Here is a 26,178-nt window from a genome sequence, read left to right as displayed (position 1 = left end):
ATCAAGGAATATTTCACAGCTGCTTTCTCACTGGGGCCTGGAACTTGATTTGGACTTTTGATTGTTATGGCAGTTCAAATTTTATGTAATATTAAATAGGTATTTATAGTAAGGATTGATTTTTTCCATTTTTTTTCCTCCTTTGATAAATAGAATTTATTTTGTACAGAGTGTTGTGCTCTCATGCTTGTCCTGCTGTGTGGCACCTGACACTGACACCCATGAATCTTGCTAGCTTAACTTTAGGTACTGGTGATGCCCTTTTGATTTCAGTGTACTGTACTCACCCGGACAAGGTTAGGCCCGAGCAAAATGGTTACACCATTCAAGTCTTGTTAGGTCAAGTCTTGTATGTATATCCTCATAAATCTATATATAGCTGGCAGGGATTTTGACAGTCTTATAGTGATACATCACTGCCTCCCGTAGCATGTTGTCAATTAGATCTAATTAGGACTGAGCACATTATTTGCAAAAAAGTTAATTTATCAGACAAATTTAGCTGCTTTATCTGCTCAGAGAGTATCTTAAACCAGACTGTGATTTTTCTCCTATTTATTAATTATTCTGCAGTCATTAACACTTTCCCCACATCGTTAAATGTGGACATATCACTGAATTTTTGTGATGGATACATACGGTGAGACAAACTTGCATAGGTCACTTCTACAGGACTTAATACAATCTTTCAGCTCATTACTCCACAAAAACGCGAGATCTTTCAAGTGCAGAGAAGGCAGACAGCCGGCCAGCAGTGAGAGCTGATGAAGTTTGCAGGCCTTAGTGCCGGGCGGTCGCAGTGTGTGCGCTGTCCTCCCTCCGGCCGGGGCACTCCCGAGGCACGGCCTGTCCGCGCTGAGCGCCCGGGGCGGCCCCGCCCGGCGGAAGCGCCGCCGCCATCTCAGCCCGGCCCCGCCTGCGCCGCAGCTCTTCCCGCACCGCGGCCGCCGGTTCTCCACAGTTCCCCTTCAAATGCGCACAGTTTGGGGCTGGCCAGCTGAGCCTGGAAAAGCCAAGGAGCTGGACTGCTTTTCTGGCGTGACACCGCGAGGCGGCAGTGGCCGTCAGGGCCGGCCGGTGGCGGCTGCGGCTCCGGGCGAGTCCCGGTGGCTGGCCCGGGGCTCCGCAGGCGCCGATGCCCCGACGGCGCCTCCCTTCCCTCCCCGCCGGGCTCTGCGGGGTGGTGCCCGGGCCGGGCGGGCGGCAGGTGGCGCGGACGGCGCCCTGGAAAGGGCCGGGCGGCGGCGGCGCAGGCGGTGCCGCGCTTGCCCCTCCTCCTCCGCCGCAGCCGCCGCCTCCGGCCGCTCCTCGTAGCGCGGCGGTGGTGGGTAGGCTCTGGCCGGGGCCACGCAGCTCCCACACAGGCGGCGCGGCCTCCGCTCTCCCCTCGGCGCCTCAGCGGCTGCCCGGCCCCGGCGCGATGTCGGGCGGCGCGGCCAGCGCTCCCAAGCCTCTGCCGTCCTCCGGGCCCAAGTCGCTGCGGGAGATGCCGCATCCCCTGGCCACGTCCAGCAGCGAGGAGATGGGGCCGGCGCTCACCCCCAGCCCTGACCTGCTTCTTCCCCGAAGCATCGCCGATAAGGTACGGCCCGGGAAGGGGGCGCGGCATTTGTGGGGGGCCGCTGCCATGGAAGGGGTTTCTACCGTGAAGAGGAGCACGGAGAGGAGGGAGAAGCGCTGTGGGTGTGTGTCTTTCCACGCCACATATCTTTTCCCGGCTTCGTCTGCCCGCGGGGAAATGAAGCCCAGGACGCTGCTGACATGCACTGCAAGAGCTCGGGGCTGCTCGAGGGGGCAGAAGGCGCTGTTTATAGAGGCTGAAGGCATCGAGCCCCTCGCTTATAGCGACCAGCCGGGACACCGGTGTTCCCACTGTCACCAGGGTGGTTACAAGAGGCAATATTTTACTGCTTATGGGTCTTACCCTCTACAGATGGGTGCAAACGCTTCAGGAATTGCTGCAGCTTCTGTGCTGCCTGTCTCCTTCCTTTAGCCCTCATGGGGAAAGCCTGAAGCCGACGTTGTTTCCATTCCATCGAGCTTGTTATCAGATTGTCTGTGGTTGTCCTTCCAGGCTGAACACCTGCTTACTTCTTCCTAGCACTGTAAGACAGACAGGATGCTGTTGAGGAGTATGTGTGCCTGCTTTCTCTTCCCTAGCTCTGGCACGTGTCCACAGGGCACTAATGGACTTTGTGAAGTGCGTTCCCCATGTATGTGGGCCTTGGATGTGATAATTCAGTAGTGGCAGCACTGAAAGCGGTAGTGGCAGTACACACTGCAGCGCTGCCGGTACATTAGCTACACTTGCAAGGACTTGGTATCTCTGTAGACAGACTTCTTGAAACATGTAAGGTAGGATTTCCTGGGAGCAAGAACTGCAAAGAGTGATACTGCCTTGAAACTTTATAATAAGTAGTTCCGGGCCAGCTGGTTTGTGCCTGTAAGGTGTTACTGAGGTGCTGGTGTCAAGAGGTGCTGCTTCTATGGCTGTTATCCTGGGGGAGCTGCTTCTGGGCAGGATGGATCAGCCTTGGGCTGTCAGCAGTATCTGGCCTGATACACTCCCATGCTATAGGAGAGTGAGTCAAGGTAGCCTGGCCTCTTCCATGTTTCACCTTCTGCTGCCTGCATCCATCATGTGTGGATTCAGCACTTCTTCCTGCCCATCTAAGGAGCCGTCTCCTTGAAACTTGCCCACTGTTGCTCCAGCGAGAAGCCAGGCCTACCTTCTCACTGGGAACATATGCTTTCATCTCAGAAATTTGTCAAAGAGTTGATGACCTGCTGAGATATGGGTATGTGACTAAGGTGAGTGTAGAAATTGTGAAGGCTTTTGGCTGTGATGGATTGGATTTACTCACGTGACTTACACTGCTGTCTGACCAACTGCAACAGTAGAAATTAGCAGTCGCTTTACAGGTCTTCTTGCAGCTGAGGGATGCACTGCTGGTACTGTACTCACAGTCCATCCACACTGCTGTGTAGCTGGTGAGAAGCAGTTGTTCTGAGGAGTAACTCACATCATGTAACTTCTTTCCTCGGTTGTATTAAAGAACTTTTTTGCTTTTGGAGTGCAAGCCAACTTGCTTGAGTGTCTTGAGAAGTGTATCAGTATCCCTGACAACCTAGAATCAGAAAAACCTCTCTAGCCTCAGGGTTATGGTCAGCTACCTTATCAGCAGGAAGGTTCTTCCCCAGTTATTCCATCAGCAATAGAGGTGAAGTCAATCTTCCAGTACCTGTATGTAGTACTGCCCTACTGACAGCATAGAAGTACACTAGACGTGAGAGCAAAAAAGTAGGTGACGTTTAGACTTCAGAGTATTTCAGTGGTTGATCTGGAAATGGCACTAGGCTAATGAAGGATTTCCAGTAGGAAGAGAATAGCATTCTTTTTTCGCCTCTAGATGAATGAGCAGAAAAAGTCAAATGTTTTATCCTCCTGATGGAAGGAGTCAAACAGTTCTGCTGTGTATGGAATGTCCCTTCTTCTGTGTAATACCTCACGCAATGGCAAGAAAAAAAAACGTATTAACTTTTTTCATACTTGAGAAAAAAACCTAAGCAAGCAAACAGGTAACTTTAAGACAATAGTAAACTTCTACTGTTTGCGCTGTGTTTTGAGTAGCCTAGGGAGCTACTCGGTAAGTGGAGAGCGTAGGTAAGTGGTGGTAAAACAGGTAAAACTACCTTTTAGGTGGTCACTATGTCTCTTAGTCTTAGAATCACAGAATGGTTTGGGTTGGAAAGGACCTCAAAGTTCCTCTAGTCCAACCCCCCTGCTGTGAACAGCTCTCACTAGACCAGGTTGCTCAGAGCTCCATCCAGCCTGGCCTTGAACACTTCCAGGGATGGGGCATCCACATCCTGTAGTCTTAAAAATCTTAACCTCTGATGGGGGGTCATTAGTATTTTGAAAGGCTGGCCCACTAATCATGTAAAAATTTTGAGTAGCTTCAATAGTTGAGTAATAGTGGGAAGTCAGCATTCAAGTCTGATTTAGGTTTAAAACTCTTCAGCTGTTATTTACTGATTCTTGAGTAAGAGCTGTGTTTATCTGCTCCCTTGGCCTTTCCAAGGGCCTTGTTGGAGGGTCTGATGGGGACTGCTACTGTAGAAGTTTTGGTTGAAGTCTCCTGCTTCAGAGAGGCTCTGGGTCAATTAGATTCTTTAAGGACTCCTCTCGTTATCCAGGCCTGTACTAGGACATCCTTCTGGCCCAGCACCAGGAAGTGGATAACTTGCTCTTCTGAGTTCCTCATGCATGGGAAGACATGCAAACACTTCCTAAACACTGCTGCAAGCTAAGAGTACCTAAGACTGAAATCCTTTGAGTGGAGAAAGTTTGGAAGTAAAGGAAGATTATCTGCCTATAAAGCAGTGCTTTAATTTTCACTGCAACAGAAGTGCAGCCTGAGGTGGCTGAATCTCTGCCATCACTGCTTTGCATCCTTAAAAGCATGTTTTTCTTGCCTTTTTTTTTTTAGCTGTTGAGTAAGAATAGTCCTGTATCTGAGTCAGAGAAACCTGGAGGACAGGAACACCTGCCTGTGTGTATCCTTTTGAGTCTTCATTCAAACATGGGAATAATCTAGTAGTCTGTGTAACTTTGAGGTCTCCTAAACCTTAGGTTGCTGGTTAAGAACAGTGGCGAGTGTTACTAGAGCAGTGGGTCATGGAAAAGGGAAGAAAGAACTGTGCTGTTTTCTGAGGCTATTTAAGCAGACTAGTCTCAAATTTTCTGAGTCCTGTGGAAGAGGGCTCTGGAGCTTTTGTTGTCTGAAGTAGCATCTTCATTCTGACTTGTCGTGGAGAGCAGTTTTAGGAGCCAGGGCAGCTTGACTTTCAACAACATCTTACCTCTTAAATGAAAAGGACATTTTAGCTAAGTACTTGACTTTCACAGTGATTCTGCAGCAAAAATGAAACATTTGAGTTGTAGATTGTTGTCTCTGAAGCATTTATATATTGGCCAGGTCTTTCTGTAAGGATCTTTCTGTTCCCCTGAAGTTTAATTGCATAAAATATTGTCTTAATACCTGATCACCATTAGTTTTTTCAGCTTATTCTCCCTTTACCTTTGCTACCTTTCAAATTGGGAGATAGCTAAAGCTGAACCTAAGTGCTACCAACAGTGTTTGTTTTGGGGGATTTTTTTGGTTGTTTGGTTTGGTTTGATTTTGGGGTTTTCTTCTTGTTTTTTTTTTTAGTTTTTAAATTTATTTTATTTGGTTGCTTCTTTTAACATCAAGTAAGAATGGAAATAGGCAGGAGGAAACAATTGCTCGCTCTGTTGCCCAGTTAATTGTAGAACTGAGGTCTTGCTGTTTTAGCTTTTGGAACACAGGAAAGCTAACTGAGATCTGGTTTTCAGAGCAGATCCTCTGCTGAGGAGGGTAAGACAAATGGAGAAGTGTCTGGATTTATCTCCTCTTTTTCCTTTTTTTAAAAAAAATAGGAAGTTCTGCTTCCACATGACTACTCTACTCCAGTGCACTAGTTTGTCACTTTCAATAGCGACTCTGCTCTGTGCACAAGGGCAAAACACTTTCACACTGAGGAGAAAAGGCGTTATTAATGGGCTGCCGAGTTCGGAGGAGAGGTGAGAAGTAGAAGACATTTTGCTATGTGTGGATTCAGCCTCACTGAGGCTGTGAAAATTTAATAGCCTGCTACTAGGTGTTGGAAGTGCCAAGCTTGCAGAGTTACAAGGAGTGTTCTGTAGGCTTACTTCCACTGTCCTCTACCTGTGGTCCCTTAAGACTTGGATCATGAAAGTATCTTCCTAACATGGTGTTGACTGTTCTTGCTATGGTCTGCCTTGAGACAGGCAGCCATCTGATGAGAGTCTTGATTCACTGCACTGGTTTCTTGCCCAGAAGTCCAAAACCTTTCATATCCCACTTAACCAAGGACTCAGATTCCTTGTCCTTTTTCAGACATCTATGACTACTTGATACTGGACATTGGCCAGCTACCATTAACTTTCTCAACCTTTCTTCTTGGAAACTGTGCATACCTTGCGTTTGCCCCTGTTGACTCTAGACAGCTGATGTGAGCTTCAAGGCTGTTTTACTGATATCAGAGCTGATATCAGAGCTGATGTGGAATAAATATCAGGTTTGCAGTGGGTGCATAGCTTGAATTTGCTAGTTCATGTAGATGGACATTAATCCTGCAAATTTCTCATTACTAACTGAAAACTATTTCTTGAATGCTCATCTGCTTCCCAACTACCACCCCGGTGAATCCCTGGACTTCTTATTAGCAGCTGATCGAGTATAAATTGTGTGTTTGCTGGAGTGCTGTTTCTTAACACTCATTCTGAAAGGGAGCTTGACACCTCTCCAACTCCAGAAAATATACTGAGAGTCTGAAACTACTTCCAGCCTCCTTGGTTGCTATCTTATAATTATTGCTCTTAACTTTATCCACCCACAGATGAAACCAGTTTGCAGTATAATCTGAACACTTAAAATAGATCTGCCTGAGCTTCTACAAACCTCTTCCTTCTCTGACTAGATGAGAACTTTAACGGTGCATTTTTCTTAAAGGAAGCTTGTTGCAGCCCTGATTCAGGTGGGTACAAAGGACCACCTTACAAATTTCATTTTCACCTTAAAAGGACATGTTTCCAGCCTCAACCAATTGGAGTCAGACCACCGCACCTAGGGCGGGGTCACATGAGGTCATATATTACCTGTGTTTTTGAATAAACTTGGGATTTGCTTGAACATCACATTGGTGTGTGCAGTCTCACTAGGTCCTGGTCTGCAGCAATTGGTGGACTCCAACGTGTCTCAGAACATGGAAGCCACCTGCAGACCTGCCTAGAACCTTAAGAAGTGGCCTCCGAGAGCTGCTGAGCCCCAGTTTTTTGGGTGCTTTGGGGAGAAGCCTCTGAGAGCTTCTGTGTCCCGTAAACTTGGGAGTTTTTTGTAGTGGCCTTGAGAGCTGCTGGAAGAACGTGGACTGAAGGAACCACGACCTTCAAACCGGTGAGTTAAAGAAACATGGGAAATTCCAACTCGACTAAAACGAACTTATTGCTTGATAAATTTGAAAAACTAGCTCGTGTTACAAAAACAAACATTGAAAGACAAGCATTACAGGAATTTTTGGACTGGTGCCTTAGTCGGGGGCACTTAACCGATGCCAGCTCCACGTTTTCCATAGACTTATGTGATAACATTGGGGCAGATTTGCGGAATTTAGTGCAAACTGCGCCCAAAGAATTTTTGCCGCTCATTCTGTCATATGCAGCTATAAGGAAAATGCTGTTAGAGGTAGAAAGAGCCCGTAAAAACCTCGAGCTACCGGAGAGAAGGGAAAAAAGCCTGCTTCTGCAGGGCGGCTTTTCCCCTGAACATCCTTCTGCACCGCCGTGGGCACCGCCGCTCGCAGAAACGCCGCCGCGGTACCCCTCTCCGCCCATGCCTCCTGCAGGACCCCCGCCGTGGTACCCTTCGGCATCACCAGTGCTGCTTGCGGAACCCCCGCCGCGGTACCCACACGCGGGACTGCCCGCTCCCGCTCCGGAAAACCCGGCAAGACCACAGCAACCTTGGAATCAAAGCTTTTCCACACCGTTTGTCGCCGCAAGAAGCCAAGAAGTCGTCTTTGCACCGCCTTACAACTACCAAGAAACAGCCTATGCACAGCAAATGAGACCACCGGCTGCCACTGTAGAAGCAGCCGGACCTCAGCAGCAACCTTGGAACCCCATGAGACACGTCGCAGAAAACATCTAGCCATAACAAACCGTGAGTGACTTTTATTTAAATCCTAACTCCGAGAAGGCGCGATGGGGGGTGCCCTCAGCTGAGAGAGAGATGAGGGAAGGCAGCCTTCCCCCTGTCCATCCACCTTCGGCGCCGGCTCCGCCGCCGCTGCCGGCAATGCCCTGCAGGTACCTCGGGGCTGGGATGCCTCCGCTGCGCTCCCCGCCGCCCCGCGGGTACGCCGGAGTCACTCCGTTGAGGCAGAAGACTGCCGCAGCAGACATTCCAACAAGGCTACAGCCGCTCGCCATAACCGTGTGGCCAGGAAAACAAAGAGACCACGTGATCGCAAAGCCCACGAAATCAAACAAAGGAATTGCGCGCCCTTACCACGAGGCGCAACGACCACCCAACCCCCCTCCCTACTGCACGCCAATCATGGCGCATGCACCAGGCGCGAGTCCGCCACAGCCTGCAGGGGCTGGGGTCAGCTCCGAATTCGCCCACCCCTGGGGCAGACCAGTTCCCGCGCCACCCCCACCACCTCCTGCGTAGATCGACTGCGTCATGGAGAGGGGAGAGACTCCTCCCCAGTGGAGCGGAGCCAGCGAAGCTTCCCCTGGGTGTTCCACAGTGCATGCGTCCCGAGAACGAATTCCCACAGCGCCGGTCGCGCAGGACACAAGCTCTGCAGCACCAGTGGGGACCCTCTCCCCGATAGCCGTGCGCTGCCCGCAGCTGCCAACACAGGCACTGGAACCCCCAGCGCCCGTAGGAGCTTGCCCTGCACCGGCAACCTGGTATCTGCAGCCTCCATCACCAACAGCTCCACCCACCAGCTATATCCCAGAATGGAGAGCAACATCACAGCCTTTTAAAGGCACGGCACCAAAAGACAAAGAAGGCTCTGTTTGGAACAGGGTGGGGGGAGCTGGGAATTGCGATGCTGCTAACTTATTTTCAAAGCTTTCTGATACCCAGGTACCAGATTCTGCAGATGGAGTCACAGAGCCACCTCGCGACCTCACATTTAATACCCAGCAAAGGTACAAAGAGTTAGTATCCTTAGCTGTGGAAGTAGGTACACCCTCACCTTCCCTGCAACCCCTGGTTTCTGCGCCTGTGATTAACACTACACAAGGCTCAAAATGGGAGCCACTTGATTGAAAAATTGCACAAAAAATACACAGTGTAGTCTTTCAATACGGCTATGACAATGCCTTGGTAAAAAATCAAATCACAGCCTTCATAAAATACAATAACCTAATCCCAGCAGACACTAAGGCTTTAATGGAGTTTATTCTACCTCCTACTGCTTATATGATATTTCTACAGAAATGGAAAGAGCAGCTAATGGAGGAACAGGCAAAAAATATACACTTAGAAACTGAACATCCCTTAAAATTAGCATCTTTAGACCAGCTAATGGGATCAGGAGCTTATGAAGACCCACAAACACAAGCTGCATTACATTTTCATATTTTGCAACAGTCAAAGAATGCTGCTTTGACCACATTCTCTAATCTGCCTAAGAAGGGAAAACCTTCTCTACCTTATATGCAAATAATGCAGAAACCTGGACAGACATTCATGGAATTTGTAGATAAAGTAACAGAAGCTTTGGATGCTGCTCCAAATATTACCCCTGACATGAAACCAGCCTTATTGAAAGATCTGGTAGTTAATAATGCCAATCCTCAATGCAAACAGCTCATAGCCTCTCTACCAGCTACAGCTACTTTGGTACAGTTAATTGAAGCCTATGCCAGATTGCCCTGGGTAGAAGAGGAGGAAAAAGCAAAGCTACATGCCTCTGCTCTAGCCACAGCTCTTAGCAAACAATCCACCCAAAAAAGGGGAAAAAGACCCTGGAATTTAACAACAAAATCTTGTCCAGCACAACCAAAATATAGCAGAACTCAAATCTTCACTGGAGAATGTAACCGTTGTCACAGACTTGGTCACAAAGCCCAGGATTGTCATTCTAAATATAAAAAGGATGGTACTCCTCTAACAAACATGGGGTGGGGAGCTGGGCCTCCAAAAAACCAGAGGGGCTGCAAGCCATGGGGCGCAGCCAGTCAAATAGCTCATGGAAACTGGAGCCAAGCTGCCTTCCCCATCTGGCAACCACAACCACAAGCAGTAGTAGCCTAGGACTAGTCGTTAACTGTCCAATCAAACAAGAACAGTCTAGTTCAAGAGCATGTTGTTTAGCCTGTATTTTGAAATTCTGTTAACTTTCAGTTAAAGTGCAGTTTTGAGCTTATTGCACTGCCAAGTTGCCCAGCAGGCTGTAGGGGTAAAGACACCTGTCCCCTCAGCTGCTGAATATTTGCTGCAGAATGTTAGTAGTTATGTTTAGCCTTTGTGAATTTTCTCTGTGAATTCACACTTGTTTCCTGCTTTACCAAGAATGTATAAAGTGACTGAGACTTGAGGCTATTCTCAAACCTCAGTAGTGGCCACACAGAAGTTCTGAGAATGGACCTTGAACTATAGCATAAGGAGATTTAGATCAGCTGGACTGAACTTGCTTCTTTGCTAAGTGAAGTCACTCTGCACTCTTGGACACTTTGCACAAAATTTAATAAAATTTGTAGTTTGTTTACAGTGGTCTGTGCGGTGACGACTGCACAGGAAGGACCACAATTTCACGCGTGAAAGAAAAGTTTCTTGTTTTGCACTAGTTGTAAGTTTGCAAATTCCAAGCATACATGTCTTAGTCATGTATTGGTTTGTGTTAGTTTACAAAGGTTACTGTACCTCCTTCCAAAGGTCTATTTTGAAAAGAGAGGGGGAGGTAGGGATGTGTAACCCGCAAAATACCCTGTTAAGTCTTGAATTAGCAAAATTTAAGACTTTCAAAATGTTATTTCTCAATTTTCAAAATTTTCAGCCTTTCTGTTCAAGCTGCAATATGCATGATCCTCATAGTAACAATTTCCCCATTGGATAAGTTAGCTAAGGAGTTATGTGTATTATGTTGTTTGCATTTTTGCTTTGTTCTGTGAAACAAAAGGGGGAGATGTTGCAGCCCTGATTCAGGTGGGTCCAAAGGACCACCTTACAAGTTTCATTTTCACCTTAAAAGGACATGTTTCCAGCCTCAACCAATTGGAGTCAGACCACCGCACTTAGGGCGGGGTCACATGAGGTCGTATATTACCTGTGTTTTTGAATAAACTTGGGATTTGCTTGAACATCACATTGGTGTGTGGAGTCTCACTAGGTCCTGGTCTGCAACAGAAGCTGGAGGTAAATTCTCAGGTTTGAGAGAGACTGAACACTGCAGAAAGTCAAACTGAAGTTGGTGAACTTGTGAAACAATGTCAGTATAGACAGACTGATCTCTGAATCTACAGGGATGCAGAGCTGACAGTCACAGAGAAGCTGAGGCTCAAAGGCATCTCTGCATATCTTCTAGTCCAGCCTCTTGGCTCAGGTAGACCGGACAGATCAGGATGCTATGAAGTTGTTTATTGAACATCTCTTTGGGTATCCTGTTACTCCATCCAGTCACCCACAAAGTAAGATATCTTCCTCATGTCTAAAAGAAACTTTGCATATTTCAGTTTGTGCCCATTATCTCCTGTTCTAGTATTGAATCCACTGGAAAGAGTCTGCCACCTCCTTCTGTACACCCATCAGGTATTTATCCATATTGGTAGGATCCCCTGAGAATTATTATCTCTAGGCTTTGTCTTCTTTGCCTTGAGGCATATCGTTGGCTCTTGGTCAACTTTTTCACCCATGTCTGTGTTTTGGTTTTTTTTCTTTTTCATTCTACCAAGGTGCTTTTCAGTGAGTCAAGCTTCCAGCTCATACTGCTGTATGGGCTTGTTTCTGCCAGGTGCGAGACGTTTGATTTCTCCGTGTTGACTTGCATGAGGTACCCAGCAGCCCATTTCTCCAGCCTGTTGAGGTCCCTGTGAATGACAGAACAAACATTTGATCTGTCAAGCACTCTGCCCAGTTGTGTGCTCTCATTACACTTGCTGAGGATGTACCCTGTTCTTCCATCATTTAGGCCATTAATGAAGGTGTTAAAACAGTAGTGGCCCTAGTACTGTCTGATGATGTCCTCCAATAATGACTGCCTGCCAGGTGGAATTTGTGAGGTCACAATCCTTTGAGCCCAGCAGTTCAGCCAGTTTTCAGTCCACTTGGCTGAACATTTATCTTCCTTGTGCACTGCTAGCATGTCTAGGAGAGTGTTATGGGAGGTGTTACTAAAGCCACCTTAAACTTGAGATGAACTTTGTTAAAGCTCTCCTCTTGCAGACCAGCCCAGGGATACCTTCATAGCTGGTATGGAATTGGTTAAGCATGACTTCCCTTAAGTCCTTGTTGATTGTTCGTTGTCATGCCCTTTGTGTGCTTGGAAATGGCTTCTAATATTTGCGTGATCACCTTTCCAGAGATTGAGGTGGGGTTGACTGTCCCATAGTTCACTGTAACTGCCTTTTTGAAGACAGGAGTGAACTATGTTTCTCGGGCCAGGCAGCTTTTAGGTACAGTTGTCTGCCACGTGCTTCCTGAGTGGGCCATCAGCCCTCAGACTGAGCTTAGTTGTTATCTTGTTTAAGGGAACTGCTGTCTCTTCTTCTGTTGCACTGTGTGTGTGCATGTCAGTCTTCTGGTTAAAAGGACTTAGTTAAACCTAGCATGGCTTTCAGCAGGCCATCAGTGCTCTATTCACAGTCAAGCTGCTGGCTGAATCCATTTTCCCATCTTTCACAGTAGTGGTAACTAGAGATGCTTTCTGTAGCTATTCCTTCTCTGAAACTTGTGATGCCACTTGGATAGGTTAATGCCATAGTACCTTACTGAAGAGATAGAGTGCTTCTATCCTTTCTTGCTTGTAGCCACTCTGGAGCTTGATGTTGCAGAAACACATTATAACAGAACATTGGTGGGCAGGCTTACAGTTGGCCTCTTCACTTACAGAAATGGATAAGGTGCTTTAATGGTATCTTACAACGTAGGCCCTGCAGTACTGTTGTAAAACTCGGTGGTCTCCTTATGAAACGTAGCTTCCCAGTGAGTTTCTCTGGAATTGGCAATTCACTTCTGAGCAAGATGAAGGATGGCTAACAAGTTGGGACAAACAGTTGCATCAACATAATAGCCTTAGTACCATTACTTTTTATTTTCTCTTTCTGGTAAAGTTAACATAGCTTCTACTGTGTAATAGTATAACTACTTTGTGGCTCTTTCTTCAACTTAATAGAGGGAGGGGTGTATACGTTGAGGTTGAATTCAGTATTGCACAGCTTTCATAATCTTTTCAACAGGATTGCTTCATACGTGAGACAGAGTATTGAAAACAGATATTCAGAGCATACGTAGAGAAACTTGGTTCTTCAGATGAGTTTCAGAAGGATGAGTCTTGGCAATAACTTGACAACCATGGTGGAAAAAGTTATGCTTGGTGGTTGGAAAGAATCCTCTGGGCTGCCTGTGCTGGAGTGCTTCAAACTTACCCGAGTAGCTGAACACATTCTGAGCTCCTTCAGGGGTAGAAAAGGATACCCAGATTGATAAAGAAGTTCTTTTACTACAATTGTGTGGGCACCTCCTTATTCTACCAGTGCCTCAGGCAGCATGTTCCTGTAATTAACTGTGGGAGAGGCAGAGAATAATAGAATGAAAGTTTTCTATTGACACACTGCTCTGGCAGACATTGGTTCCTAGATTACTGCACAGACTTGTCTTGGTGTCTTCTAGCATTGTGGTCTAGTCTTGTGGTATCTTAAACAGATGGTGTGGCTGTCACAGGAGCCAGTCTGCCCCTTCTTTGAGTGGAGAGATTGGTCTCTGAAAAGTAGATCAGGAGACAAGACAGAGCTCGTGTGGTCCAGTGGGAGTTAACTTAGTGCTGCTACTAGAAATCTACTTGCAACACCTGAACTACATCTTTGAGACTGTAATTTGCATGTGCTTTCAGTCTGCACAGACAACACACCAATTGAAAATGGCATTTGATCTTGTGTGTTTCTCGGAAATAACTTCCCTGAGCCTTGCTGTATACTGACCTTGAGCAAGATCTTACATGCTGAGCTGTGCTGACTCCTTAAGCTGTGTCTGACTTGACTGCCTGAGCCTGGATTGCAGTGCAGCTGAGACTCTCACATTCTTGTGGCTGGGCAAAACTGCTCCCATCATTGGAATATAACAGGGAACAAAGCCCCAAACTCCACCTTGTAGCTGGTGGCATTTGCAACTGTTAAATAAAAGCTGTAAGTTACTCTTAGTAAATTACTGAAAAACTATGGGGAGCCTGTTTCTCTTCCAGTTATTAAGGGCAATTAACTGACAGCAAGGTAGGTACTAGCAATACTGCAGAAACCAACTGAAGATGGACAACAAATCCAGTGAGCTGCAATTATTTTCATGAGTTGGTGTTTCCAATGCCAGTCCAACTTAAATGGCCTTCAAAAAGGGGCAGAAGGAGGACCTAGGGAACTACTGACTAGGCAGCCTCACCTCAATCCCTGGAAAGGTTGTGGAATGCCTCATTCTGGAGGCTGTTCTATCCACGGGTATAAGAAGAGGGTGATCAGGAGTAGTCAGCTTGTATTCAGTAAAGGTGCATCATGCTTGACCAACCTGATTGCCTTCTACAATGAAACAAAAACCTGGACGGTTGAGTGGAGAGTACTGTATATTACCTACCCCAACTTCAGCAAGGCTTCTGGCACTGTCTCTACAGCATCCTCACAGGCAAACTCAGGAAGCGTGGACTGGATGAGTGGGCAGTGAGATGGATTGAGAAGTAGCTGAATCACAGAGGGTTGTATTCAGTGGCACAGGTTGTAGTTGAAGGCACCTCTCAGTGGTGCCAAGCAATAGGGCAAGAGGCAGTGGGCAGAAACTGATGCACAGGAAGTTCCAGCAGAATACGAGGAAGAATTTCTTTAAGGTGGGGATGACCGTGCACTGGAAGAGGTTGCCCAAAGACATTGTGGAGTCTCCATCACCAGAAATACTCAAGTACTGGGCCCCTCAGTTCAGGAAAGATATTGAGATGCTGGAGTGAGTCCAGAGAAGAGCAACAAGGCTGGTGAAGGGACTGGAACACAAGCCCTATGGGGAGAGGCTGAGGGAGCTGGGGTTGTTTAGCCTGGAGAAGAGGAGGCTCAGAGGTGACCTCATCACTGTCTATAACTACCTGAAGGGAAGTTCTAGCCAGGTGGGGGTTGGTCTCTTCTCCCAGGCACTCAGCAATAGGACAAGGGGGCACGGGCTCAAGCTCTGCCAGGGGAAATTTAAGTTGGATATCAGAAAAAAATTCTTTTCAGAGACAGTAATCAGGCATTGGAATGGGCTGCCCAGAGTGGGGGAGGATTCACCATCCCTGGAGATTTTTAAATGCTGATTGGATGTGGCACTGACTCCCATGATCTAGTAAATGGACTGGAGTTGGACCAAGGGTTGGACTTGATGATCTCAGAGGTCTTTTCCAACCCAATCGATTCTGTGATTCTTTGATAACTGTCTGGATGCAATCCTGTACCATGTGCTCTAGGAGGACCCTGCTGGTCCTCTAGGAGGACCCATTCTGTGATTGTTTTTTGACAGATGAACCTATGGGACAAATTTTGTTTTCTAAATTGGGTGAGCCTGTAGGTGGAAAGAGATGTTGCCTTCTGTTTTAGGTGGTGTTATAATGCCAAGACTGTTGATTCTCCACCAGATACTTCACTGAAATCGAGAAGTATCTGTTTGAATAAGGTGACATGCATTCGTGGAACTACCTGAAATTGCTCTGAAAATAAAAGCAATAATCCAAAGTTCATACAAGAGACCAGAAAAGAGCTTAGCCAAAAGCTATATTCAGAGTGATCTTCGAAACATTAATTTGAAGCATTACTATCTTACAATCATGTTCTTCTACACTTCACGTACTTCTACGCTGCTGCTTCTGTGAAGTGATAGGCAATAGGTGACATGGTACAAGTGATGGTGTCTATAACCCCTAAAGACATGTTTCTGATGGATTCAGGTTTGTGGTTTCAAGTATCCTGGTTGAAGACAACTACTACACAAGCATGTGGGAGCAAAGACATTGCAGAAACATGTATTTCAGTTTTCAGGAAAATGTGCAAAATGTCTAATGTAAACTTGCTTCTAGATTATACCTCAAATTATGGAGAGCAGATGCTGCTGTAAGAGTGACAACCTCTGCCTGTCTTGAAGTGGTCAGTAATATTGCTAGTGCAGTGGTCTATGGTGTTACTAGACATGGGTTGGCTTACAGCACTGGAACATGCCTCATCCTGGTTATTAGTCTGTGTTCTGACCTCATGCTGAATTTAAGTCTGAAAAAAACCAAGCTCTTTCAAACCACCCTAATGCTGCATATCTGTTAAGGGTTGCTAGTAGCCTCTTAAACCCAAAAATGCTATCAAGAGATCAAGGTCTCTGTCCCATCTGCCAGGAAATCTGTTACTATACTGACACAATGCCCTTGTCCTCATGGGCAAGTGTTGCCTTATACTTGCTTGAATGAAACTTGTTGTGTCCTTCTCAACGGCCTATGTGGATATAAACCTCCCTGTCTTAAAGTTTGTCTGCATAATTTTCCTCACTTTTCCAGTAAGCATGATGTGATGTGTTCCTTGAAAAGCAATACATTGCACAGCAGCTGTTGCTCAAGGGCAGAGGAGCCTCTTCCTCCACAGTGCTGCAGATTGTGCCAACAGCTTGGTGGTGACAGCAGTGACATCTGGGAATGGCGGGTGATAGACTGCCCCAGACAGTACTCAAACCCAGGCTTTTCTGGGTAGAACTGACAGATATCTTTGCTGTAATGTTTTAGATGCTAATATAAGGCAAATTGAAAATCCTGAATATTGCCAAGATAAAGCTGTGTTTTGGATGGTTGCTCAGAAAAAAAAATTATATTGATTAAAAATGTACATGTAATTGCTAGTAATCAGACTGACCTCTTCAGGATTTATATTCTGACTTGTAGTACGCTGACTAGCCCGTTCCTGGGTCAGTGTACCTCGCCTGAAGCCATGTGTGCTAAATACTTGTGTGTGCGCCTCAGTGGCTATCATAAACCTGGATTATTAAACAAAGGGTGTTTCTCTAGGTAAATTAGTCTGTAGATCTCATGTGTTGTTTCTTCTGTTCATCAGTCTCTATAGAGAGTTTTAATATTGTGAGGAAATACGGCATGACTGCTTTTCCTCAGTTCCTGTCCTTCAAGCAGAGAGTGAAGCAATCATACTCTCTGGTTTTTGGTTTAGGTTTTTTGTTTTGGTTTGGTTTTTTCCTTCTAACAGGTAAGCACTTTGTTTATTTTATCCCTTTGGGAGTAAATGCCTTTCTGCTGAAAAATATCTTGTCTGTCAGCAAATGTGATAGAGTTTTTGCTTAAATTGCACCTGCATAAACTCACTGAGAGGTTATCCAAGAGTACTCTCCTTCAGCTCTTTCAGGGTTTGAGATGTAAACTTAAATCCTCCCCTTTGAATATCTTTGCCTCCTTTACTTGCACAGTGATATCTTGTCAGTCTACCTTGTTCTCATGAAACTTCCGGTGGTCTTTCTGGGAAATGTTAATGCAACTCATCTGAAACAGTGAGCATGAGAAAATCCACATTGTAGTGTGTGCATATTCTTGTTTAAATGGAATATTCACCAGTATGCTACAGTAATTTCCAACCCTCTATCTTCTCTTTCCCTCCTGCTTCTTCTCTCTGTTTCTCCCCAGTTCTTTACATCTTTACATATTAAAAAAAGATACTACTGTTTGTTCTCAAAAGGCTGTCAGCCAAATTGGCAGTTTAGTGACGCTGGGTATCAAACTGGTAGAACTAAACATGCTTCTAGACGGTGAACAGAAGAAAACTTCCACATGGTATATCTGCAGGAGAAAGCAATTTAGTTTGGACAAGCTTAATAAACTGCTCCATCTGTAACGGGGTATAAATCTGGTTTCCTGGCTTGGAAATGATTCCTAGTCATATGCTGGATTCAAGTTTTCCTGCTCATGGCCTGAAATCCTCGCTGCTGGTTTGCTGTTTAGAAAGTCAGACCTCAGGTTCTGAAAACGAAGCTTTAAACAAAACACTGAGTGTGTCGGCTTGTTTGTTAACAAGGTGTTCTTTACCATGTGAAAATGGGTTGTTATGTTTCTGTGCACAGAACTGCAGAACCCTTATAACAAACGGTATTATTGAAATAAACTCCTTGCAGACAGACATGGAACTTAACAAAACTAGAGAGGAGAGTGACTGGAGACTTGATGCAAAAGATCTTTTCTACATGTTTCTGAGAACAGGCAGCTTCTGCTGTTTGTGGAGGCCTTTGAGCTCTGAAAGTAGAGTGGAGTTGGTACCTGTTGCTCTCTGCTGAGAACTGTACAAAGAAGAAAGAACCTATAGCTCTGCTGAAGGATGCAAATCCAAGTCTGTCCAAATTTTAAACTCTTTTGTTTTCCATCAGGTCACAAACACTTTTCTACTACTTTCTACAGCTTAAACATAACAGAACTAATTTTGCTGGACAGTTGCCAGCCTGACATTTTGCTTGGGAAGATAGATAAAGCTTTCTGCAAGGACTCAAGTGCTTTGAAAACAGATGTGGAAGCTAACCTTGAATCTGACACTGTTTATTTCAAGGGAGCAGTTCATCCTCTGGATGTGTTAAAATACTTTTTGACATCTACCACAGCGGGGAGGTGTCAGATGTGGCAAGCATGCAGTTACTCCTCCTGTTCAAAGGATATGGGGAAGTACATGTCAGCTTAGTGAGACTTAGTAAGTCAAAAGCATGCCTTACACTTTTACATTTTGCATAATTAATATCTGCTGAAAATTAGCAACCCATTTCATCTTCCAAATCCCTGTCCCCCAAAGGCTTTTGGCCTTTTATGCACAAAGTAAAACAGGAATATGTCTCATTACTAATATCGAAGAGCTTGTCTTAGCTGCTGTAACATATCTATGAGGTGCCACTCATGTTCCTCATTTTTAGAGTCTAACCTGAACCACATCAAGCTTTAGTGTGGTACTGCACAGTTCCCCTTCTGGACTAGGAAAAGAGGCCACCCTTTTAAGGACTATGAGAAGATATACTTGTAGCCAGACTCTTATGGTCAGATAGTCTGATGTGGTACTTGACACCTTCATGTGGCACTTGCCTTTACCCTGGTGCACAGGAGGACTGAAACAAAGCCATATTGTAGCTGAGTCCCTGAAGACTTCAGCAACAGAGGCAGGAGATATCTTTTAGCTCTTGCTGAAAATACTGTTTGCCAGAATGCTTCTGTGCCCACATTCTTGCTCTGTTTAGCTTAACTGAGAACTTATGGGAAGACAAACCACAAAATAAAAGAATCCACCCTATAAAACTTGACTGTTGACCTCAGAAATGAGGTGAGAATCCTGTGACCTATGTGAGAGGACTTGGAAAGTGCTTGTCAAGCATGTGGTGCCTTTGAAGCCTGTTTCCGTGTTTCTTTGTCCAGCCAAAGAGCAAAGCAGCACTATTCCAAGTGTGATATCCATATAAGCAAGAATGCTCCCAGGTTTTGAGTGATATCATGATTAGCTGCTGCATTTTAAACTCTTATTTTTTTTCCAGGGATGCTGAGGAATCTGTCTCTAGGCAACTCTGACCTACAGAGCAGTAACAGCAGTTCAGATGATGAACACCAGAACAGTGTCATTAGACTCACGACTTGGCAGCATGCTGTACTTGGACACCTATTTAAAATACCCTGAGGGCAAATTGATCCATTCTTTACCTGGTAGCTTTTTGGTTAGATGGGCAAAATACCAGTGATACTGCTGGAACTTTTGAGGTGAGGCTTGGCCCTGTTAGATTTGGGGGCTTTCTGCCCAACACCATAGAGCCCACAGACTTAGTGCGTGATCCCTCCAGGGCTAAGAAGTGAAAAATTGGGCTTAAGTTCCTCAACACCCAGCATTGTTCTTCCTCTGCTGACACATTTTTAGATAAGAGCAAGAGAAATTGCTTATGATTTAAGCTTAGTCTGCATTGCTTTTAAAATAGCCTCAACCTTGCAGTCTGATTCTAGATGATATAATGGAAAACACTCATATCTTCTGAAAGTATCATCTTAGTTCATCCACACAAACTGTACTCCCCTTCAAATTAGGGGAGAAGGGTATCAGGAACTGGTGTACAAGTAACCACTTAACCTTTCCCTAGAGGATAAGTCTAGCCTTGGAAGTTGATTCTCACAGTTCTTTTGCTTGTGGATCAGTGTAGAAATGTGATCCTTCCTCCTGGGGATGAATCGGGTTTTTGAAGTTTAACTGTGGGGTTTTCATGTTGTTTGGCTTTTTTTTTTTTATTCAAACCTTGTAGAGCATGACTCCCTTCCCTGCTGTATCCACAGCATTCTCTGCAGTTTATATCTCCACTTCAGTGCCTTAAAAGAGCTGACCAAAATCAAGTGCAAGAGGCAGGGACATGCAGTATCTCAAAGCTACCCAAGATGTGCGAGGAAACAAAAGTGACCTCTAATAAACAATGTCTGATGTTGCTGCCTGATGGAGAATGAAGCTGAACATGCGTAAAAAGGGAGAGCAAATGCCTTTTCCTCCCTTGGTCTCTATCTAGCTGGTGTTGGATAATAGTCTTATGTAGACTAGGATTTCACTGTACAGATGCTCAGTGAAATCACTGTACTTACTGTCACAAATGAATGGATCTAGATGTACTGGAGGATAGAAAAGTGCTTTTTCTTTCTACACATTGTTGACCTGTACAGGCCATTGGAAGAGAGCTCTATAAACAAAAAATACCTGCTTTCAGACCTTGCTGTGGTGGGACAAGCAGTGCTATGAACAGGTCTGTGAAAGCCAAGTTAATGTAGGCTTTTATAGTGTCCTCGGGAATGTTTACGTCTAAACCACATTAGAGTTCCAGTCACTGGCTGCCATTCTGCAATGCTTCTTGTTATGCTCTGAAGGTATGTAGGTAAGAATGTTCCAGAAACCAGCTACAATTTTTGTGTGGAGTTGTTGTCTCCTTAACATGACTTTGTCTGTGGTTACGTCTCTTGGAACTGGATGGCAAAAGCATTGAAACACCTTGAGGCACCAGGACAGTGAAGCAGTGAGGTTCTAGGAGCAGTACAGGCCTGGCCCTAAGGTGGTACATTAGGCAGGGTTAAGTGCACCACTTGCCTCTAAACAGCGACATTTCTAAATGTTTGTTACTGTCATATAATACTTGTTGAATGGCAACAGTGGACGTGCAGCATGATGTGATTTCTGTCTACCCCTTTCCAGACATGAGCTTTTGTGTGCTTGGAAGATGTAGCTGAGCCACATCTTCTGCCTCCTTCATGGGCTGCTGCTGAGACAGCAAAGCTTTGTGGTTAAACTGTACACTTGCTGTGGCAGGATAGGTGAAAACTAACAGTTTGTGGAAGCTGCAATATTGACTAGTTGCATCTAAGTCAGGAGGAAACTGTTGTCTTCACTTGACAATAAAACAAAACCTACAGAATTTTAGACCTTTCATTTAGTCTTCGAGGGTTGAGTACTGGATGCTTTCTCTGGTGTACTGCTCCACTGGGAGAGGCTGACATCCAGAAGACTGCATACCAAGCTCCTGAAATTTTACTTTATGTGGATCTAAGCTGCTCTGTGAATGGAATCGTGGAAAATACCCTGGGAGAAGACAACTACTGCTGGAAACCTCCCAAGTAATTTTGAATCTCACATGCAGACTTCTAGTTTATAAAATTCAATTGAATTTTAAACTTGGATGAAGTGAACTTCTTGATAGATTTAGTATCTGTTTCTGGGCAGGCTAACTGGTCAAGGTGTTTGGACATAGTAAGACAACAAAATAGTGTGAACAGCCTTACCAGATAGTTTGCATAGTTGGCAGGTCTTATGGATTTCCAGCACAGGCAGTTAGTTCTTAACTTGCCTGGCTCTGTAGGATACTTGCTAGAATCATCTGATCTCATGTACCCATAAAGTTGGGTGTCTTGAGGGATTCTAGAAACTTCTAAGGAATGCATGAAGGGCCTGCCTTGTGGTGGTTTTACAGCTGCACACATGAGCCTAGTACTTAACCAGAAGGTCTGAATGGCACACACTTTCTACTGTAGGTTATGATTCAGGTCTTGCTGGACCTGCACCTGACCTGCTTCAGCAGGCTGACAAAGCTATGAGACTCTCCTGAGGAAGTGAGGGACCAAGGCTAAGGATCTTTGCTCTTTAGAACAAGCTTTGAAACTTGAGGTAATCTTCATGGATGCTGCCTAAGATGCCTTGACAAATTGTGTCCTCCATGCAGTCTGCCTGGCTGCCAGAAGCAGCCTTGTTTTCTGTCTGCTGTGCAGCTGCTCAGGTTTATTGCAGGATGACTGTACTGTGAGTAACAGATGCTTTGACAAAAGGGCTTTGTAAGCCATAGGTACCCGCTGTGACTTGGACTATGCAGATCTCTGATAGTGTATATATGTACTTAAAACAGTTGATGGACAGCTGCTTGGTGCACTAAAGGGGAAGCCGAAGTCCTTGGCACTGAAGTTGGACTCTGCTGTATGAAACAGGTAACACTAGCCAGTATTTCAGATCCTTGTGGGTGTAATAGCTATACCGACATGTGGCAAGACAGATGGCTGCAGATCTCTCCCTTTAAGGCACTGCAGGACATACTCTTCTTCCTGTGGTAGAAGCAGACTAATACAGATGATACAATCTTCCCCAACTGTAAAAAAAAATCCCCTGAGTCCCATGAAAGAAAGCCAATGCTAATTAACATGACAGGGAGGTTTTATGCTAGTAGGATTACAGCTTGAGATGTTTTAGGTTGCTGGGTCTTCTACTTCAAAGCCTACATCTTTCTAGCAATAGCATAAGACTTCAGCCAGCTGATCCTGCCTGCTGTTAAACAAGGGTTCAGCAGCAAAAAGTAATGTTCCTGGTGCACTTACCTAGGAAGTTCCACCCCATAAGAGTGAGAAATATTTAGCTTCTAACTTGGCCTTCATCTACTGAAAACTAGCAAAGCACCAAGGTATGATGCTGGCAGTGACTGCCAGGGGAGAATCCTGCTGTCGTGGATGAGGCAGTAGAGCATACTAATACTTCCAGTGTACAAATATCTGTCCTTTCCCCATCACCACAGCTAGCAGCTCTCTTGATCTGAACCACAGCTGGTATGGAGGCTCTATCTGATCCAGGTCTGGGGTGTTTCATCCAAGGTCAGACTATCACAGCCTTTAAGACCTGAAATGTTCCACAGGACCCATGATTGCAAGAACATACTTGAGTACAATGAAGTGAATTCAAGCCTTCGCAGACTTCTGCCCTGCTTAAAATGTGCAAGACATTCTAGTGTATTGTTATTTCACAAAAGAATTGGTGAAGAAGGTTGCTAACTTCATGCAAGTGGATGCAATCTCTCTCTCTGATCTTTCTCCAAATGATGTAGAGTTCTTGCATTTTAAGCAGATTCCATCATATTCTTTAGGGCAGTTAAATGCCTCCCTGACATCCGATCCTGTCAGATCTTGGAAGCTAAGCAGGGTCAGCCCCGGATTAGTACTTGGATGGGAGACCTCCTTGGAAATGCCGGGTGCTGTAGGTTCTAGTCCTGAGGACTTCACTGGCACCGTCCAAGCTCGCTCGGCCGTGGCAGATGAACCTCAGGACTTAAACGGTGGGGCCAGTTCTGCGCACGCTGAGCCTCACCTAAAATCCACTGCGCAGGCTGGAAGGGCACAGCCACGTGGGGACAGCCCTTCCCAAATCTTCGTTCGCGAAGTTTGGCCATACAGATACATATTCTTTAAGCTCTCTTTTGGAAGAATTTTGTTACAAACTTTTGAGATCTCCTGTGCAACCAAACTTAACCTGTTTGTGCAAGTTAATTAATTTCCATACTGGAAGCTTAGAATTTGACTAGCTGCAGTTCTGGCACAGCTTGTCATACACTAATGCTTATTGCATATGGGCAGTGATGAGCTGTCTTTTCTTTTGGAAACAGAAATGGATTTGTCTACAGCTACTGTGCTATCCCAGGGTTTGCTTTGTTTTTCACTCTGCTCAGCCAAATTCTCCTGTCTAGCTGAATGGCAGGTTTTCTGAAGCCATCTCCTGTTGCTAATTTGATCCTGTCTGGTGCTTATTCTGTTTGTGTAACTTCAACAGTGCTCCTTTATCTGTGGAGGTATTGTGCCATTCCATTGCTTCTTCCTGTTTTACATGCTTCTGCTATGCTGAGTCTGAGACAGATTCTTGTGTAGTTTGAGCTGTCTACCTCATGTCTGAGCTGGCAAGCTGTGCCATGCTCATCCTGCTCTTTTGCTCTCTTAGAAGAGCATTCGAGTGCCTACCTACTCTTACTCACTTGCCAGTCCAGCTTGAAACCTCTCATCTGTTGGCAGCCACTTCTGTACATTAGTTGAGAGAATGCATCTAAACTGTCTGTTACTACACAATAGTTTAGATCACTCCCTTCCCAAAAATCCGGGTAAAGTATTATTTTCTCTATTTCATAAGGTCGCCCTCAAGGTGAAGAGCAATGCTACCACAATTCTGCAGTATTGCAACAGACAGAGGGCTGTCTATGAAATCCCAATACTCCCATGATGGGTTTGTGGCAGTGACTAGTAGGAATTTAGCTTTGTTCTTAGCCATTGTCAAAGGCAGACCTTTGTACGTAGCTTTACCTTGAAGCTCTACCCTGTAATTCTGAATCTTTGAAGAAAGGACTGATCAACAGAGAGAGTCTCAACCAAGCGTGATTGCTTTGCTAAGATTACATGTTTTGTTTAGCCACTTAAAAATGGTGGGAGGCTGGGGCTAAGCAATAATTGTGTAACTAAAATACTTCTAGTTACTGTGGTGCTTACTTGAAGAGGTGTTTTTCTGTCTGGCAACAAGGAAAGTCACTCTGTGGATAAATTTATTCCTGTGTTACTAGTTAAAAGATGCGAGCGAAAAACCCCTCTTCCCTGAAAAGGAGAAGCATGGATCTTTAGGAATTTCTAATATTGTTGTCAGGTGTTCCTGTCCTATATATTATTCAACTTGTTACATACTGTCTGCTGTCTGCTATGAAACCGGAGCGGAGAACATGTGAAGCTGCTGGGATATTCATGCAAGTGGAGTAACCACTGTTATGGAGTAGTTGATCTGCATTCAAGTGTGAGAGTTGAAGATGTGTGAATGTACCAAGCTGGCAATAATTTTTTTTTGTTGGTTGGTTTGGTTTTGGTCTCTTTTTATCTTTTTTTGTTCCCCTACTGCCAAGTCAGTTTCAAGAAATCGCAGGCTTCCTAAACCTTTGTATGTTTCTTCCTAAAATACCCACTTGCTGGATCTTCTAGCCTTTGTCTTTTTTCGGCATTGGATGATACTCTTGGAGCTGGGAGGATGGGAGTGAGGACCACTCCAAGGAAAAAGTAGTGTTTTCATTGTCCTTTGCACTCCAAAAGGGAGGTGTGCCTACGCACTGGTGCAAAAGGGTATGATCTGTGACTGTCCTGTAGTGCAGTGATAGCAGTTCAGGGTCTGACTGCCATCAACATGCCTGGAAGTTGATGGACTAGATGGGAAGGCTCTGATGAGAGTTTGCCCTCCTTCCTCTGCTACAGGAGTCTCCAGAGGTGAATGTTGACTGCCTTCTAGATGACTGAACTGTTGCCACTTTGCCTGAAGGCTGTCTTACAAGTATGTCTCTTGATTTGCCTGTCTTGTTTTCAGAGTCTGAGTTGGTTCAGTCTTACCAGGAGCTGCTGGCTCAGCAATACTTCTACTTCCCTATGAATAAAAATCAGGTTGCACCATACTAAGGGGAGGTATGGTGGTAATTTGCTTTGTCTTCAACTTGCAGAACAACCTAATGCTCAAAGCTCAGACCTTAGAGGGCTGCTCAGGTGTCCTGGGAAAGGGTCATCCTCGGAGCTGCTGTAATAAATAGCCCTTTTAATATATCACTGAAGCTCGTCTATGGCATCTTTGAAAATCTCTGCTTTACCTTGAATCTGTTAAGCTTATTAAAAACCTCCTTTTTTTTCTCTCCAATACAGGATCTTAGTCTGCCCAATGGCACACCTGTGGATACCTCTAGCCCAGCCTCTTCCTCATCTCTCCTTAACAGACTGCAGCTGGATGACGACTTGGATGTGGAGACCAGAGACCTCTTTGTTACTGTTGATGATCCCAAAAAACATGTGTGCACAATGGAGACATATATCACGTACAGGGTTACAACAAAGGTACAAAGCAACATTCTCTTTCCTAGTACTTCCTTCTTGTGGAATCATTTTAGAGCCTGTTCTGGACGTTTACATCTTGCGTTGTATTTTCTTACCTTAACTTTGTGTCTTTTGGTATTTTGTGAGTATGCTGAAGATGTTACTTCTCTTAGTAGAAGGTTACTGCAATGTATGAAACTGTGAAAAAAATTTTAATGTGTTTGTTTGATTTTTTTGTCT

The 26,178-nt window shown here is 45.2% G+C and overlaps 1 protein-coding gene across 1 annotated transcript in view; it reads left to right on the top strand.

Annotated features, from left to right (window-relative positions):
• The first annotated feature begins 1,185 nt into the window (after nt 1-1,185).
• Nucleotides 1,186-26,178, top strand: part of SNX30 (sorting nexin family member 30) — a 63,558-nt gene continuing 38,565 nt past the window's right edge. The window contains exons 1-2 of the mRNA XM_071580008.1: nt 1,186-1,582; nt 25,771-25,959. Coding sequence (XP_071436109.1) covers nt 1,421-1,582; nt 25,771-25,959 — 351 coding nt within the window. The 5' untranslated portion in view covers nt 1,186-1,420. The remainder of the gene's footprint in view (nt 1,583-25,770; nt 25,960-26,178) is intronic.

Source organism: Pithys albifrons, chromosome Z, assembly GCF_047495875.1.
Source record: "Pithys albifrons albifrons isolate INPA30051 chromosome Z, PitAlb_v1, whole genome shotgun sequence".
NCBI lineage: Eukaryota > Metazoa > Chordata > Aves > Passeriformes > Thamnophilidae > Pithys > Pithys albifrons.
Note: the sequence above shows the minus strand (reverse complement) of the source record. Positions and strands in the feature narration are given on the sequence as shown.